This window comes from Aphanomyces astaci (assembly GCF_000520075.1).
Source record: "Aphanomyces astaci strain APO3 unplaced genomic scaffold supercont1.16, whole genome shotgun sequence".
Lineage (NCBI taxonomy): Eukaryota > Oomycota > Saprolegniomycetes > Saprolegniales > Verrucalvaceae > Aphanomyces > Aphanomyces astaci.
This window is the reverse complement of record NW_009798279.1, coordinates 767,588-792,690: the sequence shown is the minus strand read 5'-3', so window position 1 is coordinate 792,690 and position 25,103 is coordinate 767,588. Positions and strand designations below refer to the sequence as shown.

Sequence of the window (25,103 nt, the reverse complement as noted above, 5' to 3'; positions counted from 1 at the left end):
TGCGAGGAATTTGCGCGCATTTTCAATTGGCGCTGGTTGGGAACATGTCGGACGAGGACGAAGTGACGTACGACATCCATGCAGACGGCAACTCGAAGCTCACCAAGTCCCTACAGAAAGCCAAGGCCAAGTCCGCCAAGCAAGGCAAGGACACGACCGCCGCTGACACCTCGACGCATGTCGTGACTCCCACCTCAGCTCCAAGGAACTCGATAACCGCGGCGTTCCTAGGTATGATGGATGTATAAGACGACACTCCTTGTAACGTATTTCTCCAGCAAAAGGCGAAGACAGTGAAGACGATGACGAAGATGGGTTTGCGTCGATTTTGCAGTTTGAGCCTCATGTGGCGATCCCGGACGAACCCATCCCAACCTCGTCGCCACCTCCGAGATCGCCGTCAACACATCGTTCTATGGTTGGTACAACAGCTTCGATTCCACGTTCACAAAATGTCGCCGCATCCATTCTTCGTGGCATCGCGTCCACGTCTACGACGATTGGACCGTCGCAAGGACGCATCCGACAACTTCCAGTCAAATCAACCCCACAGAAAGTACATGCAACCCAATCGTTTGAAGCCGCGTTCGATCGTCCGTCGCACTGGCTCAAGACCCCTCCACTCCAATCTCTACCCAAAAGGACGGCACGAACAACTGCTTCGAAACGCCTTCCACCTACCACTTTGCTTCGGTATGTGCACTTGCGAGACATGTTTTGCCGATCCTCATCCCTCGCTAGGTCAACTCCTCCGCCGCATGCGTCGACTCCATTGCGAAGATCCATGGCGGACATGCTACGACAAGCTACTGCTGGAGGCGTCGACCGTATGCCCGACGTACGTTCACCTTTGTCACGGCTATGTGTTCATCGTTGTACTAGACATCCCGTTCCCAACCTCGCAACGAAGACATCGAAGACGCAGGTCACGTTGCGTCAGAGACGATGGTACGTACATGCTGTCGTATCTACACTTCCTCCCATGTTCACACATGTTCACCCCACTCACACCACAACTTTGTATCTAGCTTGGAACATCGCAGCGCGAACTTCCGTTCCACGTACCTCCCAAAGAAAAACGCCGCAAACGTCTGAGCGACGTGTCGATTCCAGGCGACATTGGCGACGTCCTTCAACGTGCTTCTCGCAAAGCCAGTCGCGACGCCACTCTCTTCCACACCAACGCCGTACGTACTACGAAACAACCGATTCGTCCATCTTCAAGTAATACTAAATGCCATATTTTCTGCATAGCACCAAGCCCTGTCCACGTCGAGTATGGTGGACACGCCTCAGTCCCGCCCGTCCATCACGCTCTGCTTGCTACGAACGCGCCTCCATGCAGACTTCGTCGTCTTCACCGCGTACATCCACGACGTGTCGGCGTCCGTGGAGCAGCCGTCGTCCCCTCCCCCCCTTCCCCCATTGCTCCCCATTCGCCCGAATGTAGTTGTGGACGCCGTGTTTGCCAAATCGGCCCTCGCCCAACTGCATGATCACGTCCTTATTACGCTTTACGCGCCGTTCCACATCTTGTCGCTTGCTGGGCCGTATCCGTTTCCGCTGCTTCTGGGGACGCAGCTGTTCCAAGTGACCGACGCCAACCACTCGTGTCAAACGGTTCTGCCTGCCTTTGACGACGACTGGGCATAAGTCGACGGCGCGGTCCTCGGTCGCATTATGGACGTGGTTGTGGGAAGTACTCTGGCGCTGCTGTGGACTTGTTTCCTTGCGTTGTAGGTGCTGCTGCTCTTGGCTTGACTGGACTTTGGTCGCAGTAGAACACCCGTGGACGCGGATGACGACGCTAGCAATGGCGTGGGCGGGGCTTCTCCGATCCTTTCCATGCCATCCACCAGCGTTTTCATCGACCTCGACGACTTGGACAGCACGGCGGGGTTTCCCACTCTGCCATACACTTGGGGGTTGTAGCACTGCATGAGTCGCAGCCTGTCTCTGTCTGTCAGTTCCGGCGGTGGCGACCCGTCCCGTCGACTGTGGTGCTGTTTGATGCGGTGAAAAGTCTGCACAAACGCCAAGACGGATTTCGACCGGAGCTTGACCTTGGGTTTTGTCTTGAGTTTGCGGCCGTAGTAGTCTTCGGACGCCGCCTCCTCGCGCGCCGTGTCAAGGGAATGCGACGCCGCGTACGCCGCCATGTTCTTTTGCATGTCTCGATGGAACGCTTGCTTGGCCTGTTCATTGTTCGCCACTTGGTCTTTCAGATTCGCCAATGCTTCCACGAGCCACGGCTTGCGCTTCTCTGGCGGCAGTCGTGTCGGTCCTTGTTGTCGATTGTTTGACTTGTTCTGATCCGTGTCATGCAGTTTCAACACCACCGTCAATCCTCCTGTGGTCGGGGACTTCTTGGTGCCGTGCATTGTTTTCGACGGAATCCGGCGACGCATCGTCAAGTCCTGGGGGCCTACGGACGCCACCACCTCAAACACGTCTTGTCCGTGCTCTTGTACGAGTTGCAATCGCGTGCCATCGCACAGCAGCCGCTCGTCTGTCCGGACTGGGTGCAGCTCCCACGCAAACGCGGCAAACAGATGGGCCGTTGGTGCAAACTCATCTCTTTTCTCGTCGTCCCACGCCGCCCCGGTCAAAGTTACGATCTTCGCATCGCGTCCATGGAGTGGCGCGGGGGCAGACGCGAGGAAAGCGTCGGCGTCCTCGGGGTCGGTCGACACGAGCTGCAACGCCACGCGATCGTGCCGGGTCAGCGCCTCCGCACTCGACGAACAACTCGACCACGGACCTGGCAGCACCCGAAAACGAGACGCTGGACCTTCTCCTACCCGCAAGGACCCTCTGGACGCCTTGACGGGGGCACCTGTCGTGGAACGAAAGCTAATGCACGCTTGGAACCCAACGCTTCGTCCTAAACATATGAACTAGAGAAGGGCGATGTCAATGAAGCGTACTTTTGAGTCGAGGCGGAGGCTGATGAATGGGCTCCACGCACGCCGCCGCCAGCGATGCGGACGACCTAAAGGAGAATGTGTTATAGAACATGGAAGGGAACTATGTACGGACGTGTGGTGGGAGGCTGCGAGGCCCTCCTGGTGATCAATGTGGTCATGCAAGTGGTTTCCTCTCTTGACGCATCGTACGAGGTGGTTGGACATGGCTCTATACGTAAGGCATCAATATAGAGGGATCTAGGCGGATGAGAACGTGCATGTAGTCGTCGAGCCGGCGAGAAGGGTCGTCGGCACGGAGATGTCGACGGCGGGAACTTGGTGTCACCGATGGGGAAGGCTCCAAGCCTCGTGTTTCAGTGGAGATGGTGTGGCGACTGGTTTCCTGGCTACCGGTAGTTATGGCATCGTCCTCGGTGGATTGATTTGTGAAGGACATGATGCTACTTCGTCGAGAGTCTGGCGCCATGCTTGGCCGTCGCCGCGCCTCATTGCGCATCACAAGTGTTTGTTGAAACGACAGGACGGTTTCACGGTGGAGGGTACCGGACTACAGTATACAGTACAGAGATATGTATACAAACTTCAAATGATATCCGACTACTGTAAGTACGAAGTACTGTAATACTACGAATACAAATTTCAAATGATATCCTATATAAATTGTATTTTCTTAACGTAAACAGCCAATTGTTGCCCTCATTTCGACCCCTTAGCTTTTTGGCGTTATCTCATAGTCTAAGCAAAATTACAAAAATCTGAAGTTATCCAGTTGTAGAGGAAAGAACGCTCTATCTAGTCTTTAAATTGCTCGTAATTTGGAGTATTTTTAACGTAGTTATGCCGAAGCAAACACAAAAGTTTTGAAATATGCCGGACCAGTTGTTTGCCCTCTTTAAACTTGACTTCAGTATGGGTTTGAAGGGTGACGAGAGGGTTGGACAATATTTTTAATATGAGCTCAAAACAATTGCCAAAGCTAATATACACCTAACCGCACCTACTTTGACTTTGATACTAGTAATAACTTACAGGTAATTATATTTTAATATGTTTCTCCTTAAAAGGAGAAACATTTACCAATAGCAAAAACGTTCGCTCTGCCTATGGCCCCAAGCTAATCCTTCACCCCTAACACATATAATCCCCTAGCATTTCGCCAGCTTCAAACTATGACCACCTTGCGGCGGAGGTACCATCGGACTAAATATTGTCTATTTTCATCGTACCGGTCATTGCAATTAACGATGCTGCCGGTGTCTCTCATCTTCTTGATGTAGAGCTTTAGCGTACGGTATGGCACATTGTAGATGCGACTGAGATCTGTTTGTCGCTCTCCTTGCAACGCGCGCTCGGTTGCTTCGACGTGCTGCTCATGTGTGTAGCCCGTCATGAGTGAAATTGCAGATGTGCTTGAATTCCACTGGATAATTTGTGCGAGTTTCGCGCCGAATAGTACTTCAGCCAATCACGGCTGATTCTGTGCCGCGTAGGTATTTGATTGGGTATAATTAAAATACTTGACATTGAAAACTGAAAGAGGGCAAGAATTGGCCGTTTACGTTATTGTGGATTTGATTGGCTACATCATTGAGTACGAATTGGAAAATATCCAATCAAACATTTCAGCTATTTTTCTTACAATTGATCTAAAAATATCGGGATCATCTGGATAAACAACCGGTTACCGGATCCTCGAAACTATCTTGAGGGGTCACAGTTCACTGGCAACCGCCGCCACATCGAGACCTGAGGATCGCGACAGTCATGAGCAAAGGTCTGAACGCGCACCACCAGCAAGAGGTGCGCCCTTCCTACTTCGCTCGCCATGCATTACATCCATTGAGCGTAGATCTCCAAGTTCCTCAAGTTCTTTCGATCGCGGCTGGCAACGCATATCGAGAACATCGACGCCGAATTCGAAGACACGCTCTCGGACAGGCATGCTTCGTAAATAAATGGCATCGTCATACTAATCATGCTGGGCGGTAGACTCTCATCCGATGACGTGTACAGTCAGAAAGATGTGACGGACGTCCTGAAATCGCTGAGTTTTGCAGTCAAGGTATATGTATGTACGTAGTAGTCTTCTGATGGAACCCAATTTCACAGGCCAATGCGAGAAGCGAATTGCAGGACACGATCAACATGACGGCCCTTCTCCTCCGCCAAGTGTTCCACGAAGCTCAAGACAACGTACGTTGGTTCAATTCCCACAGGTGATTCTAATCATCATGAGCAGCGCCTCAACATCGAGTTGGATACTGGCATTGTAGAAGACAAGGGTATGTGCCTTTCATCCGAACCATCTAACATGCTGGTAGACATGCTGGAGAAGGTGGAGCGTATGTCGGTGGCGGAGTGGGCGGCCGACGAGCGGCGACCGGATGGCAAGAAACAACCGACCAAACCATCTCGGCACCACGACGAAGAGTTTGAAGTCTTGGAGAAGGACAACCACAGCCTTCGGCTTCGCGTGGAGCAGCTCCAGAAGGACGTGGCCAAGGCGGCCAAGGACAAGCAGCGCGCGCAGGACGACATGGACGAGCTGCGACAGGCGGCGCACGCGTCTCGGCACGTGGACGCCCTCGAGAAGGAGCTCCGCGAGTCCCGTGACATCATCGCAGACTACGAGCGCAGTGCCAAAGAGGCGAACCAGCACATTACGCAAACCAAGCAGTTCCAACAGCTCAAGAAAATGGTCGGCCAAAAGAACGACGCGCTCAAGGCATTGCGGAAGCGGTTGCTCAAGTTCGAACCGGATGCCGACATTGACGATGTCGACGACGACGACGAGTAATCGACTTGTGGTCATGACAAACACTGCATAACAACGTTATATACTAGGACAACTAGTAGTTAGTACCCACCCAAGTTTAAAAATATATAAATATATATCTGTTGGGATTAATATAAATATATATATATTGGGATTAGTGTCGAGGGGCCAAATGGGTCAAGGCGAGACCGTGGAGCTGATCGTGTGGGGTGTCGGGGGGGACGTCGACGCGGTGGTCCACCAGCAGTCTGCCGAGGCCCCGATTCGACAGCAATGAGCACAGCACGTCCAGTTGCTCCGTCGCCTCCTCATCCTCTTCTTGGCCAGTCGTGTCTTCCGCCGAAAACGCCGACGAAATCACAACGTGGCTCGCATCATCGCCTGAATGCTCCATGTGCTGGTCGAGGTCCCTTGTCAGCGTTCGAATGGTCTGGCGCGCTTGATGTCGAGTCGATTCGTCCGTCGATTGCAAGTACAGCTGGAGACAGAACGCTTCATCGGGCGATAGAGAGTGGGAATCAACCAGCGCGTCGACTTGGGCTAGTTCCACGATGGAATTCACGGCAGTCTTGTTCGGCTTGACTTGTTTGCTTGGGGGGTGGAATGCCAATGCTCTGATTACACTAGGGTACATGGGGCAGGAGGGGTCACATGGAGGTGGTGGGAGGAGCGCGGCAGGGGCGCTGGCAAAGTTGAAATAGCGCTGGTATCGATCCCACCAACGGCCATGCTTTGTAGAGTCGCAGCGAGTCTGCTCCAACGTGTTCAGTTTCGCCACTGCTTTGGCACTGACCCATTCCCAATACACCCCCCACGACACGCCGCCCCCTCCGCCCTCCACAGAAGGTGGGCCTTCGTCGTCACCACCTTCTGCCACTTGGCTCATAGTCAGCTGTTGAACCAGCAGTTTGCAGTCCGACGTGGAGATGTATCCTGTACCGAGGGGATCGAACTGCGTGAAGAGGACCTTGGCGCCGACTTCAAGCCGATCGATCTCGGCGCTAGCGTGTTGGAGACTCGTAAAGTGCTCCCGTGTCGAGTTCGCGTAGACACTTGCCCCTGCGGCGTACCCCAAGAGACCCCCGACCACCGCCGCCCCCGTGGCTGCCACGAGCCCCGCGGGTCCCATTGCCGCCGCCCCCGTCCAGTACCCGACGGCGGAGGAGACGCCATACAGTCCGATCGTCGCCCCGGCGGCAGCAGTCGATCCGCTGGCGACGTGGTGGCCAGCTTTGAGCCAGAACGTCTGCATGGCCAGCCGTTCGCTGGCCGACGTGAGCGACTTCTTTTGACGAAACTCCAAGTACTCCTTGCCCACGTCAACCAAGATGGCAGCGACAGTCAGCGGCGCGGCGGCCAGGCCCAAGCCAGGCACCATGCGCTCCAGTCCCGACGCCAGCGCCACCCCCCCGGCCGCCTTGACGCCGCTGTCCACCGCCGCGTCCGTCCCCGCCGCGACCATCGACCCCAGCGACGTCGTCGCGCCGTCCGTTTCCAAGCTATACGCGACCACCACGTGGTCGGCGACCCGCCGGCGCACCGTCTCCATCTGTCGTTCCTTGTGCGCCACCATCGCGGCTGCGCCCCGCACCACGTCGTGCCGCTGGACGTAGCTCAACTGGCCCGACACCAACTCCACCACGTAGTAGTACGCTTCGTCGTTCAAATCAGCCACCACCGTACCGATCCCAAACGGAGTCAGCACGTACGCGCCTCGCGGAAACATTGTCGCCTCATCCCGATCCGGCTCCAACGTGGCCAAGCAGTCAAAGTACTCGTCTTCGGCCTCTTCGTGCACCTCAGCCCAGCCCACGTCGTCCACGCAGTCGTAAAACTCGTCCAACAAGGCGGCTATCTCCGTGGATTTGTTCGCAGGTACCACTGCCATCTCATGATCATGTCCATGGATTATGTCTGTAGGATGTGGAGATCGAGGCTCGCAAGGCGGTAGGCTCGTTGAAGCCACCGACGATGCTCCCCCATCTGCATCCGTCAAGAGACGCTGGAGCATGGGAAACGGCATGCGCCGGATCGCGTCGGCTTGGCGGCGTCGGCGCGCGCTGTCGCTGTACGTAGTCCACGCGTGCACCGCCACGGCCACCGCCGCCCCGACCACCACCGCGCCTCCCACAGCCGACGCCGCCATCGCCAACCCCCCCCCGCCTCTTGTGCCCGCCGCGCGGTCCGTCGCGAGCATGTCTTCCGCCGTCACGTACGTGACCGACTTGTCCGGTCGAACTACTCGCATCTTGTCGGCGGCAAACAGGTTGTCGTGGTTGTTGGGTTGAAACCGCGGTGGGGTGTTCACCTTGGGAACCGCGACCACGCCGCGACTCGACAAGCCACTCAAGTGACTCTCGAGCTTGTCTTGGGCCATGTAAAACACCCGCAAAGCGTCGTCCAAGCTCGTGCCCCGCACGGTCCCCCGCTGCCAAAACTCGTCCCCCCACGAACTCCCCTCTTGCTGCTGTTGTTTTAACCGCTTGTCGTAGGCGGCGCGGGCCTCGGGGTCGGACAGCACCTCGTGAGCTTCCGCAAGCAGTTTGAATCGGACGGTGGCCTTGTCCCGTCCGGCAGCGGTGGGCCAGCGGTCCGGATGCCACTTGAGCGCGTGCGTCTTGTACGCCGACCGGACGTCCTTTGCCGACGCGTCGGGGGCGATGTGAAGCCGCTCGTAGTGGTTCATGTCGGCGCTGCAGCCCTGCGCCACCCGCTTGGACACGTGGGTCACGTACGAGGGCACGATATGCTGCCGGAGCGCATGCATGGACACGGCCTGCATGGCGGCGCGCAAGGTGGCGGCGACGGCGTCCGGGTCGTCCATGTACGTAACAACAAGGCTGTCCTTGGCGAGGAAGGCGTACGTGCCACACGGACCCAATGCTTGCATCCCCGAGTCGGGTACAAGACGCGTTTGGAACGTTCGAAACGCTTTGTGCAACAGCTGCCACGTCTGGTTGGTGTAATACGACAGCGCTAATTGAGTCATAGAAGATGGCGTAGCGGACATAGTGGACTGGCCGACGACGCGGGCGACGTTGGGCAGCAGCGTGAGCACAAATTTGAGCGCGCGGGACACTTCGACGAAGCGGCGGGTGGTCGTCGAGACTAGAGAGGCGGTCTGCGCGATGTCAAATATGTTGGGCACGCAGTCGAATTCGTTGACAACGGTCAGCATGTGCTGCGTCAAGGACGTGGCACGAAGCACGGACGTCACGTCGGCGGTGCTGATGCAGGGCGACCCGAACGCGATGGACCGCACGCCGAGGTCTTGGAGGGAGAGTTCGGTAAGAAGGAGGTCCCGCTGCGCTTTGAGGCTCGGGGGACAGGCTGGGGAGGATGAGGATGCGTCACGCTGATGGGCGTCGTCGATGGCGTCTAACGTCAGTCGAAGCCCGCGCGGCAATGCGGAGTACACCAGGGCTAGGAAGCACAAGTGCGCCGTGCTTCCCGTCGCTGCGTGGCCACATAAGACGAGGGTCTTGCCTTTGTCACGAACGATGTCGAGCAAGGACTGCCTCGTTTGGGGGTCATGTGGGCGTTGGAGAAGGTGCAGGATGTGTGTCGCGCGTTTGTGGAGAGCTGTGTGGATGCGACCGCCATACCGAAAGGTCGTTTGCCGCTCGGTCATGTCGAGAAGCTGCTGGGGAAGGGACGTGGGCTTGATGCAGCAGAATACACTGAGTTCTGATTCGACGAGGACAAAATCGTCCAGCGCAACGAGCGAACGGGAAGATAGGCCATCAGAGAGAGATGCTGCGGACGAATCTGACTCGAGGAAGGTGGGTATGTCGTCGCTTGTGATGGCTGCGCACAGAACAACAGCATTTGCTACTTGCTCTTCCGTCACGCCCGTCGAGCACCACCTTACTGCGCGAGCCATGCTCCCTTTATCTTTTTCCGAGAATTGAAAGGACCATCATTTTCATCGCAACCAATCGTACTTCAGTATACTAAATTCAATCTAGGCATTAGTATTGAATCGTAATCGAACTTAATCGACGTAATCGAACTTAACAAGGATTGTGACCTTTCGTTATTGACAGTGTGAATTGTCTGTCCTACCAACATGCAGCGCGTGGTGTCGACCAAGGCGATCCAAACGAGCGGTGTGAAAGCGGAGCAAGACCCAAGTGGTAAGTTCATAACGGGGCTAGTTCGTCACTTGGTAAGTTCATAACGGGGCTAGTTCGTCACGTCATACTTAGACTTGCGCGATGCGGAAATTGAGCTGACGGACGAGAAGGATGGAGCATGGGCGGAAGGCAAGGCCCCTATTGTCCTCATCACCAAGGTGCGGTGGCTACGTACACGTGGCGTACAGGTTTTTACTGTCGTTGATAGTTTCTGGGGTTGCTCGAAGATGAAGAAACCGAACTGGCCATCGAGTTGGCTCAACAGAGTGCGCGAATCTCTCCATGTCCCTGATACTATCATCTCTCATCCTAGTCCTTGGGTTTGAACCAAGCAACCAGTTGGTCACAAGCCTTTTGAAAGCACTGCACCTCAAGCTCGTGGTCGGTACGTCGTCCAGGGTCACACTAATTTCATTCACACACTATTTCGATGTTCATTCGTACATAATTGACACTTGATTCGTGTTCTGGGTTTTCATTGGTCGATCGATTGTGTGCAAGAGTACCACATAACGTTATCCCTCATATATGTATGTCGTTGTCTTCGATAGACCAGCAAGAGCACGCGACAGACGAAGGAAGTGGTGACGACAACTCTGATGACGACTCGTCCGACGAAGAGAGCACCGACAACGAAGATGACGATGACGAGCATCCTGACGACGCAGCTGCCGCGGAGGCGCTGGCCACCGAACATGCCCGCGACGTCGAGTTGTAATAACCAACCACCACTCTGGCACAGGGTCTGTAATAACCAACCACCACTCTGGCACAGGGTCCGTAATAACCAACCATTCTGGCACAGGGTCTGTAATAACCAACCACTCTGGCACAATGTCAGAAATAACCAACCATTCTGGCACAGGGTCTGTAATAACCAACCATTCTGACACAGGGTCTGTAATAACCAACCACTCTGGCACAATGTCAGTAATAACCAACCATTCTGGCACAGGGTCTGTAATAACCAACCATTCTGACACAGGGTCTGTAATAACCAACCACTCTGGCACAATGTCAGTAATAACCAACCACCACTCTGGCACAATGTCAGTAATAACCAACCAATCTGGCACAGTGTCCGTAATAACCAACCACCATTCTGGCACAGTGTCACACATACAATTCATTCCTTTCTTGTGTTTCGTGCTTCTATCTATTGGCTCACAAGGTGGAAGAAGATGGCCAAGAACGCAATAAACACAAGCAGGGGAATGTGGTCCGAGAGGTCGAAGCCCGCCGCGTCCTTCTTGCGGATCGCCGTGCCGGGGTACGTCTTGGGCGTCGCGGGCTTTGATGCCGCCGCCGCCGCCTTCTTGGGGACTTGGACCGCTTCTTTCACGGGTGTGTTGGTCGTGACCTGGATGCCGCCCTTGGCTTTGGCATCGTTGACCAGTTCATGCACCTGCTTGAGCACTTCGTCGTCGTTAACTGTTTCGGCCAGCGCCACGCCCTTGCGGAAGTTGTCTTCGGCGCCATCCTGGTTGCCCTTCTTTAGGCACAAGATGCCCCGCGCGATCTGCGACAGGCAGTTGATGCGGCTGTTCTGGATCGAGTTGGTTTCGCACAGCGCCGAGGTCTCCTCGAGGGTCTTTTCCGCGTCGTCAATCAACCCCTACAAAGATATATTGGCGTGTTTTTCACCTTTTTTTCATCGTTTTGTACCTGTTCGGCTTGGACAAACGCCTTGTTGCACAACGTGTCGGCAATGTCGCCGGCGATTTTGGTCAAAATTTCGCTCTTTTGGTCGTTTTGGATGCGGGCATCGACGTCGATCTGGAATTGCCGAAGCGACTTTTCGACCGCCGTGATGTTTTCCAGCTGCTCGGCCGGGTCTTCGCTCAATGCCGTGAGCTTTTTGTACACTTCTGCGATGACGTGCTGCGGCGGGATCGGCGCCATCGAGTTGGCCAGCGCCAGCACCTCATGAAGAACCTTCCGGCACGCGTCCTTGCTGTCGTGCTCGACGTTAAAGTCTGCATGCAGCTGGAGCAGCTTAAGCACCCCAAACTTTTCTTCGTGCTCGAGGGGCGCGAATGGAACCGCGCGGAGTTGGCCCCAGAGATCTTCGAGCGCCGACAAGTACGCGGCAGGGTCGTTGTCGTGGTCGTTGGTAGCGGCCTTGAACTGGTTGATGTTGTACACAAGCAGCACTTCCAGGCACCCCAGTACCCCCTTGACCTCGTTCTGCGACTTGAAGAATGCGTGCGTCGACTCTACCAAGTTGATGTGCTTCATCGGGTCGGTCACCTTGAGCACATGCAGTTGAATGTGCATGAGCTGTAGGCAGCTCGTCAAGTCGGTGCGCGCAACCCCTTCTTGGAACGCCTAGTCGATAGTTATATCCACCAATGTAGTGAATTACGCAATATTTTATATATTGTCCATATAGGCAGACGACAATCGACCAATCAAAACCCACAACACGAACATCAAGTAGCCAATCAAATTCAATCTTCAACATCGAATGAGTACACACATTTTGACATACAAAAGTCAATACAAAGAATACTCGATCGATAGATATGTGGTACAAATGTGGGGTACAAAATAGACAATATATAGTACCTCTGTGATGTGAATGAGCGCGGATTCCGGGTCTTCGTTCTCCGTGTGAAGGCGGGCGATCCACTCGTTGCACTGGAACACCACTTCCCACTGCTCGGCCGCCGTCGCGATCTCGCGCGCTTTGGTCGCGTACTTGATACCCGGTTCCGTCAGCTTGAGCATGCCGCACGAACGCACGGCGTGCAGGAGCAGCTTGACCATGCGTGGGGCCGGCGCGCCGGCTTGGACGCCGATCATGATGGCGCTTTCCAACGCCTTGATGCACATCTCGCCTTCGCCGAGGGACGTGTGGCACGCCGCCAAACCTTCAAGGAATTCGATGCGGCGCTCGGGGTTGGGCAGGTCTTGCAACGCTTTGACAAAGTGCGGAATCGCTTCGCGGAACTTTTCGTCCTTGAAGTACACCATGCCGAGGCTGCCGTAGATGGCGCCGCACACGTCGCGACGCTTGACCTTCTCCGCTTCCGCCAACGCAGTCGTAAAGTTCTTAATCGTTTCTTGCAGATCCCCGGCTTGGAAGGTTTCGTTCGCCTTGGCCATGAGAGCCTTGAGGTGGACGTCAGCAACCTTGGCGACTTCCAACGCCGCCAAATCACCGTCGACGCCTTCGTCGTCGGGCAACGCAGTCTTTGCCGCTTTCAAATCCTTCTCGGCTTCTTCAAGGAACCCTGCGCTCATGAACGCATGACCTCGAAAATGCAACGCCTTGACGAGTTTCGGGTTCGCAGTCAGCACTTCCGACAGCACGGGGATCACTTCCAGGTTGCGGTCCAGTTTGATCAAAGCAATGGATAAGTTCATGCGGCAAGACTCAATAAAGCCGGCGGGGGTGTCGGCTCCGGCACCTTGCAGCAGGTCCTTGTAGATGACGCAGCCTTGCGCAAACTCACCCTTCTCCATGTGGATTTGGGCCTTGTTTCGCAACGCTTCCATCTGCTGCAAGGCGGTGGGCACCACGGGCGAGGAGGCAGCAGCGGCGGGCGGGCGGTTCGTCTGGACTTGGGCCTCGTCGTCCGAGTCTTCGAGCTTGTCCCATTTCGAGTAGTCGGCCATGTTGAGGAGAAGAGAATTTCCAAGAGTGCCTCCACGCGCGCAACGCGTGTTTAGGACAAGTATACTCAAAGCCAGTCAAACCAGATATACATTTCCACAGGTACTTGAGATTGATAACCTGTGAAACATAATATAAATATATCGACAGTCCTGGGAGAGAGCGCGCGAGAAATCGAACGCTGGTTGAGCACTCGGTGGACACGAATATGTACCGTAGCGCTAACTGTGACATCAGTACAACCGCATCATGCTTGACGACGTGTTTATAAGAGATGCAGTGTTTAACGCCAAGATAACAACACTTGCTTGTACTATTGTATTCTTGCTGTGTTTTCTTTCGATAACGTTATTTCAATATTTCAGACTGTTAATTCAAAATTGCACTGTATACTTTCCAAGTATTACTACTCCGTACTACCGTATAGTGTATATGCATTGCGACGGATTAATCTATTGCGACTCCTTGTAATAACTGATAATTTTCTTGTAATAACTGATACTACTACCATAGTATTTACTTGTGAACATGTCGAATAGACTTCAAATTTGTATGACGCTATGGATTAACATAATTTTGAGAACTAGTGTGCTGGTTGTGAAATATCACCTGTCGCAATGCATATACACAATACGGTATAGGTAGTACATACTAGTAGTAGTACTAGTATACAGTGTGCCACTGAGTAGCACACGACATCCACGCACTTGCTCTGGGCAAACCCTCGGTTAAAAATCACGCGCAAACCATTTATAGAGCTTGACAGAGCCTACAGGATGTGAACCTTTCTCGCAATCTAGTCCAAGATGGAAGATGCCTCTGCCAAGTGCAAGAACGTAGAGTGCGCCTACGAAATGTTACCTTTGAAAGTAAGTCAGCATGACCTTTGATCGTTCAATCAGTACCCGTGGAAGCATCATGGTTCCATGAACTTGTGTAGGCTAGTTACTAAAATAGCATTGGCGGAGCTCGAAGGTCCCACAGGTAATCAATCTTACATGAGCATTCTGCAGCTTGGACTTCGCTTGCATTCGCATCGACCAATGAAATGGCACTCGACGTGTTGAAGGGGACTTCGATGGAAATCTCCAGGGATACCATAGTTTATCCCATGCTGCTCATGGTATTTCCCACACGTGTTTTTATCATGACGATTTTGACCAATCAACGGCAACTACCGCGGTACTGATGATACTAGAACTCACTAACACTGTAAACGAACGACTTTGCTATAGGGTCATCACAATCCTGACTAGCTATGGACACGTCCTGAGAGTGTGCATAGATGCAGCCGTTTTCCCCTTTGGCTGAGTTTACACTGCCCAAGAGCTGCCTGTATATTTCACCATCAAAAAGTAAGACCACAATGTACTACTAGTACATACTTCTACTGTACAGTACATACCGGTAGTAAATGGTGTCCAGCTAATCACGGGTAAGACTGAGTCAATAAAGTACATAATGTGGTGCATCTATTGGTTACAGTCCACTCGGCCTCTGCGACGATGGGGTTGCAACGTTTACTGTATGGAGGACCGCTCGACAATCCGTTGCAGGCATCTATCTATCTTTTCAATTCAAAATCCCTGTCAAAGTAGTACTACTAATTGTACCCACCCGAAGTTGGGATTTACTGGGCATAACCCTTCGATCCCGCGATCTTGTGTCAAGTACTCCACAAGCACGTCACTTTTCAATCTTCCCTCAACACCCCCATTCATGGTGGACCCCGCAAACGTCGTGCCGAAGCGCGTTGTCATTGTTGGCTCGGGGGTCACGGGCCTCGTTGCCGCCCGCACGCTGTCCAAGTACTCGGACTGCCATGTGACGCTCGTGGAAGCGGCCGACCGCGTCGGAGGCCATGCGTACACGATCGACGGGCCCACGGGCGAGCGCATGGACATTGGGTTCATGGTCATGAACGATTTGACGTACCCGAACTTGATCAAACTGTTCTCGGACGTCGGCGCGGCCGTCGAGCCGTCTGACATGTCGTTCTCCGTGTTTGACGAGTCGGATTCGTGGTCGTTTCAAAGTTCGTGGAGCTGGACGCTGGATAACATCTTCCGTCCGCGGCTGTGGCAGTTCGTCATTGCGCACAAGGAGTTTGCCGCGCGGGGTCTGGCCTTCCTCGCCGACGACACTCCCCGCACGACCAGCACGCGGGACTTCGCCGCCGGACTCAACCAGCGCTTCGTCGACAAGTGGCTCGTGCCGTTCATCTCTGCCGTGTGGAGCACGTCCGCGGACGGCGCCATGGATTTCCCAATCCAGCCGCTGCTCAAGTTCATGCACCACCACATGTTTCTCACTTTGGAAACGGTGAAGTGGACAACTCCCGCGGGGCGGTCAGAAACGTACGTCCAGAAGGTGCTCGACATGTGTCCGCACGTCGTCGTCCGGACGTCCGCGCCCGCCGCCCGCATCGACACCACCACCAAGCACCTGGTTCTCGAATCCGGCGAGGAAATCCCTTATGACGCCCTCATTCTGGCCTGCAGTGCGCCGCAAGCCGCCGCCCTGGCACCCCCGCCGTCTACGCGGGCGTGGTTAGCTCAGTTTGAAACCAACTCGTCGCGTATCGTGTGCCACACCAGCAGCCGCGCGGGCATGCCGACTGTCAGGGCCGACTGGTCCGCATGGAATGTCTCGAGCACCCCTGCCGCGGGACCCCAAGTCACGTACTGGATCTCACGGCTGCAGACGCTGGCCAACCAGTCTGTGTACTTGAGCTTGAACCCATCGTCGACGCCAGAGGGTACATTCTTCGAGACCGAGTTGGCCCATCCAGTGATGAACGCCGCGGCGTACCAAGGACAATTGGACGAAGTGAAATTCCAAGGTCACGGCGACGTCTACTTTGCCGGCGCGTGGCTCCGAAACGGGTTCCACGAAGACGGAGCCGTGTCGGGTATCATCGCCGCCCGCCGCGCCATCGGTCGCGAGGACATTCCCGTGGAGTTTCCAACTTTGGCGGGTCTGCCTGCCGTGCCCGTGGTCGGCTGGAGCCACCACTGCCGGTTCGCGCCATCAAAACATGCGTACGCCATCAACTACGACATGCACTTGTATCGATTCGACACGCGCAGTCCACCCGCCAACTTTTGCCGGGTCGACCACTTTGGCGATGCCAGCGTACCCCTCGACACGTGCGTCCGTCGGGAGCTAGCCGCGCGAATCAACTACTGGCCACTCGGCAAGATCGAAGCGGTGGCTAACCTGCGGTACCTCGGCCTTGGCTTCAATCCCATCACGCCCTACTTTTGCCATGACGAAGCGGGAACCCTCACCGCGCTGCTCTTAGAAGTGCACAATACCCCGTGGAACGAACGATGCTTGTACGCGATGCGCGTCGGTCCCCACGACGTGCTCGACCCAGCCATCCACCCCAAGGCCATGCACGTATCGCCATTCAACGCACCGCCATCGTCGGCGGCGGCAGGTATCGCCGTTAGCCAGTCCGAGTACGAGTTCAAACTCGTGGGCAAGTCTAGCATCACTGTAACGTTGCGGGACCAAGTGTCGAAGTCGGTGATCATGACAGCATCTTGGAAAGTAGACGACACCACGTCACATACGGTTCAGACGGGTTCTTGGCGTACAGTGATCCAAATCTACATCGAAGCGGTCAAACTGGTCGTGAACGGGCTCGTGATGTACTCGTACGAAGCGCAGCCCAAGGTGTCGATTACATCGCCCTTACTGGTCGTACCCGTGCTTGTGTTTGGAGCGGTGGCGGCAGTTCAATACCATCAAGGGTTGGTTCTGTCGGCGTTGCTGTTTGCGTTGCTTGGGCCGTTGGTGGCCGTGCATCATCGCTACCACGGCGCGATGCTCCCGATCTCGATCCTGGCTGTGTTGGTGGGTCTGTGTGCATTTGCGAATGCAGCCACTCACTCGACGCTCCGTGTCCATGGAGGTGTGGCCGCCGTCGCAGCTCTAACCACGTCACTGTTTGCCACGCCAGACCACTTCCAGTATATGCGCCTTCTGAGCTATGCGAACGCGGGCATGGCTGTGGTATGCGACAGCGTTCTCCCCCACTGGGCACCCCTCTGTGCCGCGTACATGAGCATGTTGTTCCTGTGGACGAGTCGGCACTCGACGTCCAACGTCTGCGGGTCCGTCGCCACCGCCGTCCAAGCCGCGTCCGCCATCCACTTGGCGTCGGAGGCACTGCTCAATCCCGCCGCGTTCCCCCTCGTCGAGTCCCTGCACGGCCTCCTGGCCACCCATTTGCTCTACGGACTTCTGGCGCCATCCTCCAACTGGGAGTTCTACCTCCACATATGCATGGTCCTCTTGGTGGGTGTGCTACATCTAGTGTGGGAGCAGCCCGTGCTCTTCTCATGGCCCGTCTTGACCTTCTTGATCGGCGTGCAGATCACGCTATCCACTGCATATGCGTACCTGTCTCGGTCCAAAGGCTTCTTAGCGGCGCGCGACCGCGTCGTCATCCGCGGCATGCGCGCCGCCCTCTCGTACGCCACGAACGGCCAGGTCTTGGTCACTACGCCCCACGAGTCCGAACAAGTCGCCCCCCCTTCGGCCGCGGTTCTCGTTGTGAACCAACCGTTTGCGTTCTTCGAAGCACTATTATCCAATGGCGAACTCGGGCTCGGCGAAGCGTTCGTGCGCAACGAATGGTCCGTGGGGCCCCACACTACCCTCGTCCAGATCCTGTCGACGCTGGCCGCCGCCAACCTTCAGGACAACCTCTTGCTCCTCGTCCTCCCGTACATGACGCCGTCGTTCTACCTCCGCCGCGCTGCATTTCTCCTCCGCTTCGGCGCGCTGGACCGCACACAGAGCGCCAACTCCATCGCCGAGCACTACGACGACGGCGACGCGCTCTTCCGGGCGTTCCTGGGCGAGGACATGGTGTACACCAGCGCCTCATGGGATGGTTTAGCCCCCGACGCCCCGCTGGCGGACGCCCAGCGCCATAAAGTGCAGCGCATTCTAGAGCTATCCCAAGCCAAGCCTGGCGAGAAACTCATGGACATCGGGTCCGGGTGGGGGTACCTCGTACATGCGGGGCGCCAGCGCGGGATCCTCGCCACGGGGCTGTGCAACTGCCGGAGTATGGTCGCGGCGGCCCGCGCCAGGTACGGCGACCCGCTCTTCGCCCTCCAGGACTACCGCGACATCCCAGCCACGTACGACCACGCCGCCGTGACCGCCGTCGAGATGATCGAGGCTGTGCCCGCCGCCCATTATGCCGACTTTGCCGCCGCGTGCCACCGCGCACTAAAGCCCGGCGGACGCGTCGTCATGCAAGTGATCCACGCGTACGCATTCAACAACCCCGTGGCCCGTACCCGCGCCCCCACGCCCCTCGGAACGTTCGTCACCACGCACATCTTTCCCGGCCAGCAGGTGCCGAACTTGGAGTTCCTGCACGAAGCGTTCCTGGAGCACAAGTTCAAGCGCGTGTTCACAGAGACCCGGTCCCATGACTACGCCGACACGCTCATGCTGTGGGCGGCCAAGTTGGACGCGGCGCGCCATACATTGCCGCCCACGGTCTACCGCAAGTACAAGTATTACCTCAACTGGTGCGAAGTCGGCTTTCGCATCGAAAAACTTCATCTGTCCCGAGTCGTGTTTGAAAAGCCAGTGGATGCCAACTACTCGGCGCCACGGCCGCCGCCTCAACCGATCAAACTCAAGTCGCTGTAAACGACTATACTAACAACTAGAACGAACAGTATATACTTATATACATAAATACATTATATATATATATATGTCTTGATGGGATGCAACAACTAGACCCAACAGTTTATACTTGCATATATATATACTTCGAAGTATATATATGTATATATAGATGTCTACCATAGGAACAACTACAGTAGAACGAACAGTATATTCTTATATATATATATATATGTCTTGATGTAATGCAACAACTAGAACCAACAATATATACTTACATATATATATATATACTTCGAAGTATATATATATATATATATAGATGTCTACCATAGCAACAACTAGAACGAACGGTATAATCTTATATATATATATATATTATGTACATATGTCTTGATGTGATGCAACAACTACAGCCAACAGTTTATACTTACATATATATACTTCGAAGTATATATAGTTGTCTTGATACTAGTATACCATAGCAACAACTAGAACGAACAGTATATTCTTATATATATATATATTATATATGTCTTGATGGGATGCAACAACTAGACCCAACAGTTTATACTTACATATATATCTATTATATGTATATAGAGATGTCTTGATGTGATGCCTAGTATGGCACGATGCACCAGGCGAGTGTGCTAGTTTAGCTATAAAATACTCGTGGCACAAGCACGAACGTAAGAACGATGGAGAGGGATGGATGGATTCCCACACTTAACGAGACAAGACGTTGATCGTGTCCAACAAATCCGTGAACGCAATGTCCTCTTTGAACTTCTTGGGGCGCATCTGGTTGTCTGCGTTCGCCGCCACGACAAAGCTCGCGCCTTGGACGGTCCATCCATGCGCTACACGAGAAATGAGGGATGCGGTGAATGCATGTACCAAGGACAAGAGATCAGTCTTCGTACCTGTGACCAACGCCTCGACTTCCTTACTACCAAGGTGCAGTTGCTCCGCGACAAAGGCGGCCGCGACGACGTCGTGGCTGCGGGCGATGGCCGACACGATGTATTCGCGGACAGCGGCGTCAAATCCAGGGATTTTCTTCGCGGACGCAAGTGGCAATTGCCAGAACGCAGGAAACAGGCACGTTTGCAGCAACGAGCCGGCTTGCAGGAGCTCTGCAATGTCCTTGTTCTACACGAGACGTTTAACACTCATCCTGACGCAAGAATGATCTGCATGTCATCGCACCTTGCGCAAGGGTTCCGAGACCAAATAGCTCGCCCCCAAAAAGAAGTTGGACGGCAGGACCGTCAGTCCCTTGGCCAGGATTTGAATCGCGCGGGGCAGCTGGTGGTCCACTGGGGTCGAGTAAATCGAGTACAGCTTGAGCAGCGTCATGTTGGCTTCTTCGTCCACGACACTCGTCGCAATTTGTTCATCTAAATAAGCTTCCAAGAGCGCAATGAGGCTTTGGTCCAGAGCGTCCACGTCCACCTGCGCCTTCACGGCGGTCGCGTTGGCGCTGGGCGAGGTGTTAAAGTTCACAGAACGGGACATCGTGGAATTATGAGGATGGCGCGCCGACAAATTAAAACAATTGGCAATAATATCGCTTGCATTTTTATTCTGACATCGAATTTCAGCATAATACAGCACAAGGGTTTGGTCTAAAACTATTATATTTGTCGTGGAAAATGTAAAATAATTGTGTCCCATTGAATGGTGGATGGGGGGCATTCCTCTCCATTTTGAATTTATCACAAGAGCGAAGGTTTATCCGAATCCTTCCGGATATTGAAGTGACCCAATCAAATTCAAATACCATGAGCGGGGCTTTTCAAATCAAAAGACTGCGGAAGCATGAGCAGCACCCCCGATGGCGCCGACGTCGAGATGGACACTTCCATGGCGGAAGAACGCACTGAACCCATCACTCCGTCGAATTATGATGCAGAAGGCGAAGACGTTGATATGGAGAGCCACGGAACAGAGCTTCCTCCTCCATCCACACCGCCGAGTCGAGCTCAGCCCACCACAGTCGCCGAGGAATCCGTGGATGTCCCATCGACCCCAGCGCCAACGACACCAGTAAGTCGAACGAGCTTGGCCACTCCGTTTGGTGTGTCAGCATCCGTGGTGTCGACTCCACAACAACCATCACAACCAAAAAAGGACACTCCTCGCCTCATGATCAGTAAATTGGCGGTCGAGAACTTTAAATCATATGCGGGGGTGCGCGAAATCGGTCCCTTCCACAAGTGTTTCAGTTCAGTCGTGGGTCCCAACGGCAGTGGCAAGAGCAACGTCATCGATGCCCTGCTGTTCGTGTTTGGGAAACGCGCCAAGAAGCTGCGCCTGTCCAAGGTGTCGGAGCTGATCCACAAAAGCACCAACTTTCAAAACTTAAAGGAAGCGCGGGTGTCCGTGTACTTCCAGGACATCGTCGACACGGGCGATGGGGACGAGGACTACTCGGTCGTGCCGGGGTCGCAACTGGTCGTCACGCGCACCGCGAACAGCACGAACCAAAGCAAGTACTTTCTCGACGGGCAACCGTCCACGTTCACCGAAGTCACGACACTGCTGCGGCAGCGCGGCATCGACCTTGATAACAACCGGTTCCTGATCTTGCAGGGCGAAGTGGAGCAGATCGCGATGATGAAAAGCAAGGCCGACAACCCCCACGACGAAGGACTACTCGAGTACTTGGAAGACATCATCGGGTCCAACAAGTACGTGGAGCCGACCGAGGAAGCGCTCAAGCAGGTCGAATCGCTCAACGAAGCGCGCGTGGACAAGCTGAACCGCGTCAAAGTGGTCGAGAAGGAGAAGGGCAACCTGGAAGACGCCAAGGCCGAGGCGCAAGAGTACCTCGAGAAAGAGCGCGACGTGTACGTCAAGACGAACGTCATGTTTCAGTGCTTTGTGCACGAATCCACGTCCAACCGGGCCGAGTGCCAGACCAAGCGCGACGGCATGCAGGCCAAGGTGGACGCGGAGATGGCGCGCATGGCGGAGCACCGCAAGGCGCTTGAGGTTATGCAGGGCGAGTACGACGACGTGCATGCTGCGTACGCGACCGTCAAGGCCGACATGGAGACGGTGGAAGCCGAGTTTGCCGAGTTTGAAAAGCGAGACGTCCAAGTGCGCGAAGAGATCAAGTTTGCAAAGAAGAAAGTGAAGGACCACGACGCCGTGTATGCCAAGGAGCAAAAGAAACAGGCCGACTTGGAGTCGACGATTGCCGACAACGAAGCCAAGCAGCCCGGCCTCGAGGAGAGTCTTGAGCACGACAAGACCGATTTGCATACGGCGGAACAGTCTCTCGAAGACATGATTGAGAGCCACAAGGAAGAGTCGGCACGGCTGCGCGTGATCATGGAGGAAAAGCAGAGCGCGATGCTCCCGTTTTCGCAGGAAGTGCTCACGCTGCGGGCGAGCATTGGTACGTTGGAGACGGAGATGGCGCTGCTGCGCGAGTCCACAACGCAGGCCAAGGAGGACTTGACCCAGTCCAAGGCAGCGATCAAGGCGGCAGAGAAATCGGTCGTGGACGTCCAAGCCCAAGCGACGGCGATGGAAGCTGAAGTGCACACGATGCAAACGCGACTGAAAGCGGCCAAGGCGGAGCTGGTAGAAGCCCAGACGCAGGAAGCGGCCGTGAACAAAGACTACCAGGTCGCCAAGGCCAAAGCGGACGACGCCACGCACTCGATCCAGTCCCACGCGACGCAAAATCGCATGCTCAAGAGCCTCATGAACGCCGCACGCCCCGGTTTTGAGCTCGAACACGCCGGACTAGTCGGCCGACTCGGCGACCTCGGCGCGATCGACGCCAAGTACGACGTGGCTATATCCACTGCATGTGGATCGCTGGACAACCTGGTCGTGGAGACCACCCACGGCGCCCAGCAGTGCGTGGCATTCCTCCGGCAGCACAACCTCGGCCGCGCGACGTTTATCATTCTCGAAAAGATGGGGTACCTCCACAACAAGTGCACGGACACGAGGTTCCACGCGCCCGTGCCGCGTCTGTTTGACCTAGTCCGCGTCTCGGACCAGAGGTTCCGCCCGGCGTTTTACTTTGCGCTGCGGGACACGCTCGTGGCCAAGCACTTGGATGAAGCCACGAGCATTGCATACCAGGGCCGCAGCGCCAAGTACCGCGTGGTGACGCTGGACGGACAGATGATTGAGCTCAGCGGCGCCATGTCTGGAGGCGGCAACCGCGTCCGGCGAGGGGGCATGTCGAGTCAATTGCAGAGCAATATCTCATCCGACGACCTCGCCGCGTTGCAGAAAGAAGCTGAAACGCTCAAGTCGACTTTGTACAACATTCGCAGTGCGCGGTCCACGATTGAACAAGAAGTGCGCCGATTGGAGGACACGATCGACGGCCATACGCGACGCCTGCCCAAGATGGCCATGGAGATCGAAGCCGCAAGTTCGCGCGCGTCGAGTTTGGCGGCGCGGGTCAAGCTGTTGGAAAAGAAGGTGCACTTGACCCCGGACGAAGTGAAGAGAGCCAAGGCACTGGAAAAGCAGATCAAGACGCTGGACGCCGACCGCGCCGAGAAGCAGGCTGTGGTCGACTCGATGCAAGCCGAAGTCGACGAGTTCAAGCACAAGATTCTCAACATCGGCGGCGTGCCGCTCAAGAAACAGCGGCAGAAAGTGGACGACCTGACCAAGAGCATTGACAGCCAGACGAAAGCGCTCACCAAGCTCCGCGTGGACGTGAAAGCCGCCAAGAAAGCTCTTGAAAAGTCCGTGGCGACCCAAGTGAAGATGGAAAACGACCAAGTGGCCAACACCGCCAAGCTGGAGAAGCTCCGGCTCGAGTACAAGCAGATCGAAGACAGCGCGGCGGTCGTGTGCGACAAGCACGAGGCGGCCAAAGCGTTGCTGGAGGAACACTCGAGCGTTCTGGACGATAAGCGCAAGGCGTTCGACACGCTCAAGAAGACGGTGGATGGGTTGGCGTCGGCAGAGGTAGATCTACTGAGTCAGCTGGACGAGTGCGAGAAGCTTGTGGCGGAAAACGACCAAAAGGTCAAGTACTGGACGGCCAAACTGACCGAGCTCTTGACCAAGTACGAGCGCGACGAAGAGGACTTTGAGCTGCTGCTGGACGCCGCGCAGTCTGATGATGACAAAGAACGCGCCAGAGGGTTGCCGACGATCGACGCGTCCGAGCTGGCGTCGTGCAACAAGGAGCAACTCAAGTACGAGATTTCCATCTTGGAGCAGCAGCGCGACGAACTCAAGGCGCACGTGAACATGGGATCTATCGCCGAGTACAAGAAGAAGGAGAAGGAGCACATGCTGCGGATGCAAGACCTGGAACAAGCCACCGAGGCCCGCGATGGCCAGCGCCGCGCGTACGAAGAGCTGCGGCGGCTGCGGCTGGACGAGTTCATGGCGGGTTTTCGAGTGATCACGTTGAAGCTCAAGGAAATGTATCAGATGATCACGCTGGGCGGGGACGCCGAGCTGGAGCTCGTGGACTCGTTGGATCCGTTCTCGGAGGGCATCGTGTTCTCGGTGCGTCCGTCCAAGAAGAGCTGGAAGAACATCTCCAACCTCAGCGGCGGCGAAAAGACACTGGCGTCACTCGCGCTCGTGTTTGCATTGCACCACTACAAACCCACGCCGTTGTACGTGATGGACGAGATCGACGCCGCGTTAGACTTTAAGAACGTGTCGATTGTGGCCAACTACATCAAGCAACGCACCAAGAACGCGCAGTTCATTATCATTAGTCTGCGCAACAACATGTTTGAGCTTGCCGACCGCCTCGTGGGCATTTACAAAACCAACAACACCACCAAGAGCGTTACGATCAACCCCAAGCATTATGCGCAACCAGCAGCAGCAGCACCCCATACCCCCCGCACGCCGCACAAGACGCCATCGTCGTCTCATGTGTAAGTGGCATAAATAATATACAGTCATATAGTCATATATATATATATCAACACAACAATATGTTGTAATCACGCCTACCAGATCTCTCAACA

General features: G+C 55.1%; 9 protein-coding genes across 9 annotated transcripts; 5 read left to right on the top strand and 4 right to left on the bottom strand.

Moving 5' to 3' along the window:
- Positions 1-44: 44 nt before the first annotated feature.
- Positions 45-1,653, top strand: H257_07730 (hypothetical protein; the record flags this gene model as incomplete). The annotated part of the gene is made up of 6 exons (XM_009833357.1): positions 45-231; positions 279-693; positions 742-838; positions 883-948; positions 1,029-1,187; positions 1,255-1,653. 6 exons carry the CDS (start codon positions 45-47, stop codon positions 1,651-1,653), a joined length of 1,323 nt encoding a protein of 440 aa, XP_009831659.1.
- Positions 1,654-1,678: 25 nt separating this feature from the next.
- Positions 1,679-4,317, bottom strand: H257_07729 (hypothetical protein; the record flags this gene model as incomplete). Its single annotated transcript, XM_009833356.1, has 5 exons — positions 1,679-1,761; positions 1,787-2,884; positions 2,928-2,992; positions 3,040-3,135; positions 4,154-4,317. 5 exons carry the CDS (start codon positions 4,315-4,317, stop codon positions 1,679-1,681), a joined length of 1,506 nt encoding a protein of 501 aa, XP_009831658.1.
- A 307-nt stretch (positions 4,318-4,624) lies between these two features.
- On the top strand, positions 4,625-5,835 carry H257_07728 (hypothetical protein). The gene is made up of 6 exons (XM_009833355.1): positions 4,625-4,727; positions 4,777-4,865; positions 4,917-4,989; positions 5,037-5,120; positions 5,167-5,209; positions 5,249-5,835. Exons 1-6 carry the CDS (start codon positions 4,692-4,694, stop codon positions 5,722-5,724), a joined length of 801 nt encoding a protein of 266 aa, XP_009831657.1. The 5' UTR covers positions 4,625-4,691; the 3' UTR covers positions 5,725-5,835.
- On the bottom strand, positions 5,825-9,600 carry H257_07727 (hypothetical protein). The gene has a single exon (XM_009833354.1). The coding sequence runs from the start codon at positions 9,584-9,586 to the stop codon at positions 5,858-5,860; it is 3,729 nt and encodes a 1,242-aa protein (XP_009831656.1). The 5' UTR covers positions 9,587-9,600; the 3' UTR covers positions 5,825-5,857.
- Positions 9,601-9,755: 155 nt separating this feature from the next.
- H257_07726 (hypothetical protein) lies at positions 9,756-10,591 on the top strand. The gene is made up of 5 exons (XM_009833353.1): positions 9,756-9,839; positions 9,912-9,997; positions 10,048-10,105; positions 10,153-10,224; positions 10,391-10,591. Exons 1-5 carry the CDS (start codon positions 9,773-9,775, stop codon positions 10,555-10,557), a joined length of 450 nt encoding a protein of 149 aa, XP_009831655.1. The 5' UTR covers positions 9,756-9,772; the 3' UTR covers positions 10,558-10,591.
- Positions 10,592-10,939: 348 nt separating this feature from the next.
- H257_07725 (hypothetical protein) lies at positions 10,940-13,507 on the bottom strand. Its single transcript, XM_009833352.1, has 3 exons — positions 12,408-13,507; positions 11,505-12,167; positions 10,940-11,454 (listed from the first exon to the last, which is right to left on the bottom strand). The coding sequence occupies exons 1-3, from the start codon at positions 13,458-13,460 to the stop codon at positions 10,996-10,998; spliced, it is 2,175 nt and encodes a 724-aa protein (XP_009831654.1). The 5' UTR covers positions 13,461-13,507; the 3' UTR covers positions 10,940-10,995.
- A 1,569-nt stretch (positions 13,508-15,076) lies between these two features.
- On the top strand, positions 15,077-19,227 carry H257_07724 (hypothetical protein). Its single transcript, XM_009833351.1, has one exon. It carries the CDS (start codon positions 15,178-15,180, stop codon positions 19,138-19,140), a length of 3,963 nt encoding a protein of 1,320 aa, XP_009831653.1. The 5' UTR covers positions 15,077-15,177; the 3' UTR covers positions 19,141-19,227.
- Positions 19,228-19,680: 453 nt separating this feature from the next.
- H257_07723 (hypothetical protein) lies at positions 19,681-20,666 on the bottom strand. Its single transcript, XM_009833350.1, has 3 exons — positions 20,332-20,666; positions 20,046-20,274; positions 19,681-19,982 (listed from the first exon to the last, which is right to left on the bottom strand). Exons 1-3 carry the CDS (start codon positions 20,638-20,640, stop codon positions 19,849-19,851), a joined length of 672 nt encoding a protein of 223 aa, XP_009831652.1. The 5' UTR covers positions 20,641-20,666; the 3' UTR covers positions 19,681-19,848.
- A 269-nt stretch (positions 20,667-20,935) lies between these two features.
- Positions 20,936-25,063, top strand: H257_07722 (hypothetical protein). The gene has a single exon (XM_009833349.1). The coding sequence runs from the start codon at positions 20,944-20,946 to the stop codon at positions 25,012-25,014; it is 4,071 nt and encodes a 1,356-aa protein (XP_009831651.1). The 5' UTR covers positions 20,936-20,943; the 3' UTR covers positions 25,015-25,063.
- The last annotated feature ends 40 nt before the right edge of the window (positions 25,064-25,103 follow it).

Bases quoted from the DNA above. Each gene is read 5' to 3' on its own strand.
- H257_07728 (XM_009833355.1), top strand. From the start codon at position 4,692: ATGAGCAAAGGTCTGAACGCGCACCACCAGCAAGAG. The intron at 4,728-4,776 runs GTGCGCCCTTCC...CATTGAGCGTAG, and splicing joins ACGCGCACCACCAGCAAGAG to ATCTCCAAGTTCCTCAAGTT. The intron at 5,210-5,248 runs GTATGTGCCTTT...ACATGCTGGTAG, and splicing joins TGGCATTGTAGAAGACAAGG to ACATGCTGGAGAAGGTGGAG.
- H257_07724 (XM_009833351.1), top strand. From the start codon at position 15,178: ATGGTGGACCCCGCAAACGTCGTGCCGAAGCGCGTTGTCATTGTTGGC.
- H257_07727 (XM_009833354.1), bottom strand. From the start codon at position 9,586: ATGGCTCGCGCAGTAAGGTGGTGCTCGACGGGCGTGACGGAAGAGCAA.
- H257_07726 (XM_009833353.1), top strand. From the start codon at position 9,773: ATGCAGCGCGTGGTGTCGACCAAGGCGATCCAAACGAGCGGTGTGAAA. The intron at 9,840-9,911 runs GTAAGTTCATAA...CGTCATACTTAG, and splicing joins AGCGGAGCAAGACCCAAGTG to ACTTGCGCGATGCGGAAATT. The intron at 9,998-10,047 runs GTGCGGTGGCTA...TGTCGTTGATAG, and splicing joins CTATTGTCCTCATCACCAAG to TTTCTGGGGTTGCTCGAAGA.
- H257_07725 (XM_009833352.1), bottom strand. From the start codon at position 13,460: ATGGCCGACTACTCGAAATGGGACAAGCTCGAAGACTCGGACGACGAG. The intron at 12,168-12,407 runs GTACTATATATT...ACTATCGACTAG, and splicing joins CGCTCATTCACATCACAGAG to GCGTTCCAAGAAGGGGTTGC. The intron at 11,455-11,504 runs GTACAAAACGAT...ATATCTTTGTAG, and splicing joins CGTTTGTCCAAGCCGAACAG to GGGTTGATTGACGACGCGGA.
- H257_07723 (XM_009833350.1), bottom strand. From the start codon at position 20,640: ATGTCCCGTTCTGTGAACTTTAACACCTCGCCCAGCGCCAACGCGACC. The intron at 20,275-20,331 runs GTGCGATGACAT...CGTCTCGTGTAG, and splicing joins TCTCGGAACCCTTGCGCAAG to AACAAGGACATTGCAGAGCT. The intron at 19,983-20,045 runs GTACGAAGACTG...TTTCTCGTGTAG, and splicing joins AGTCGAGGCGTTGGTCACAG to CGCATGGATGGACCGTCCAA.
- H257_07722 (XM_009833349.1), top strand. From the start codon at position 20,944: ATGAGCAGCACCCCCGATGGCGCCGACGTCGAGATGGACACTTCCATG.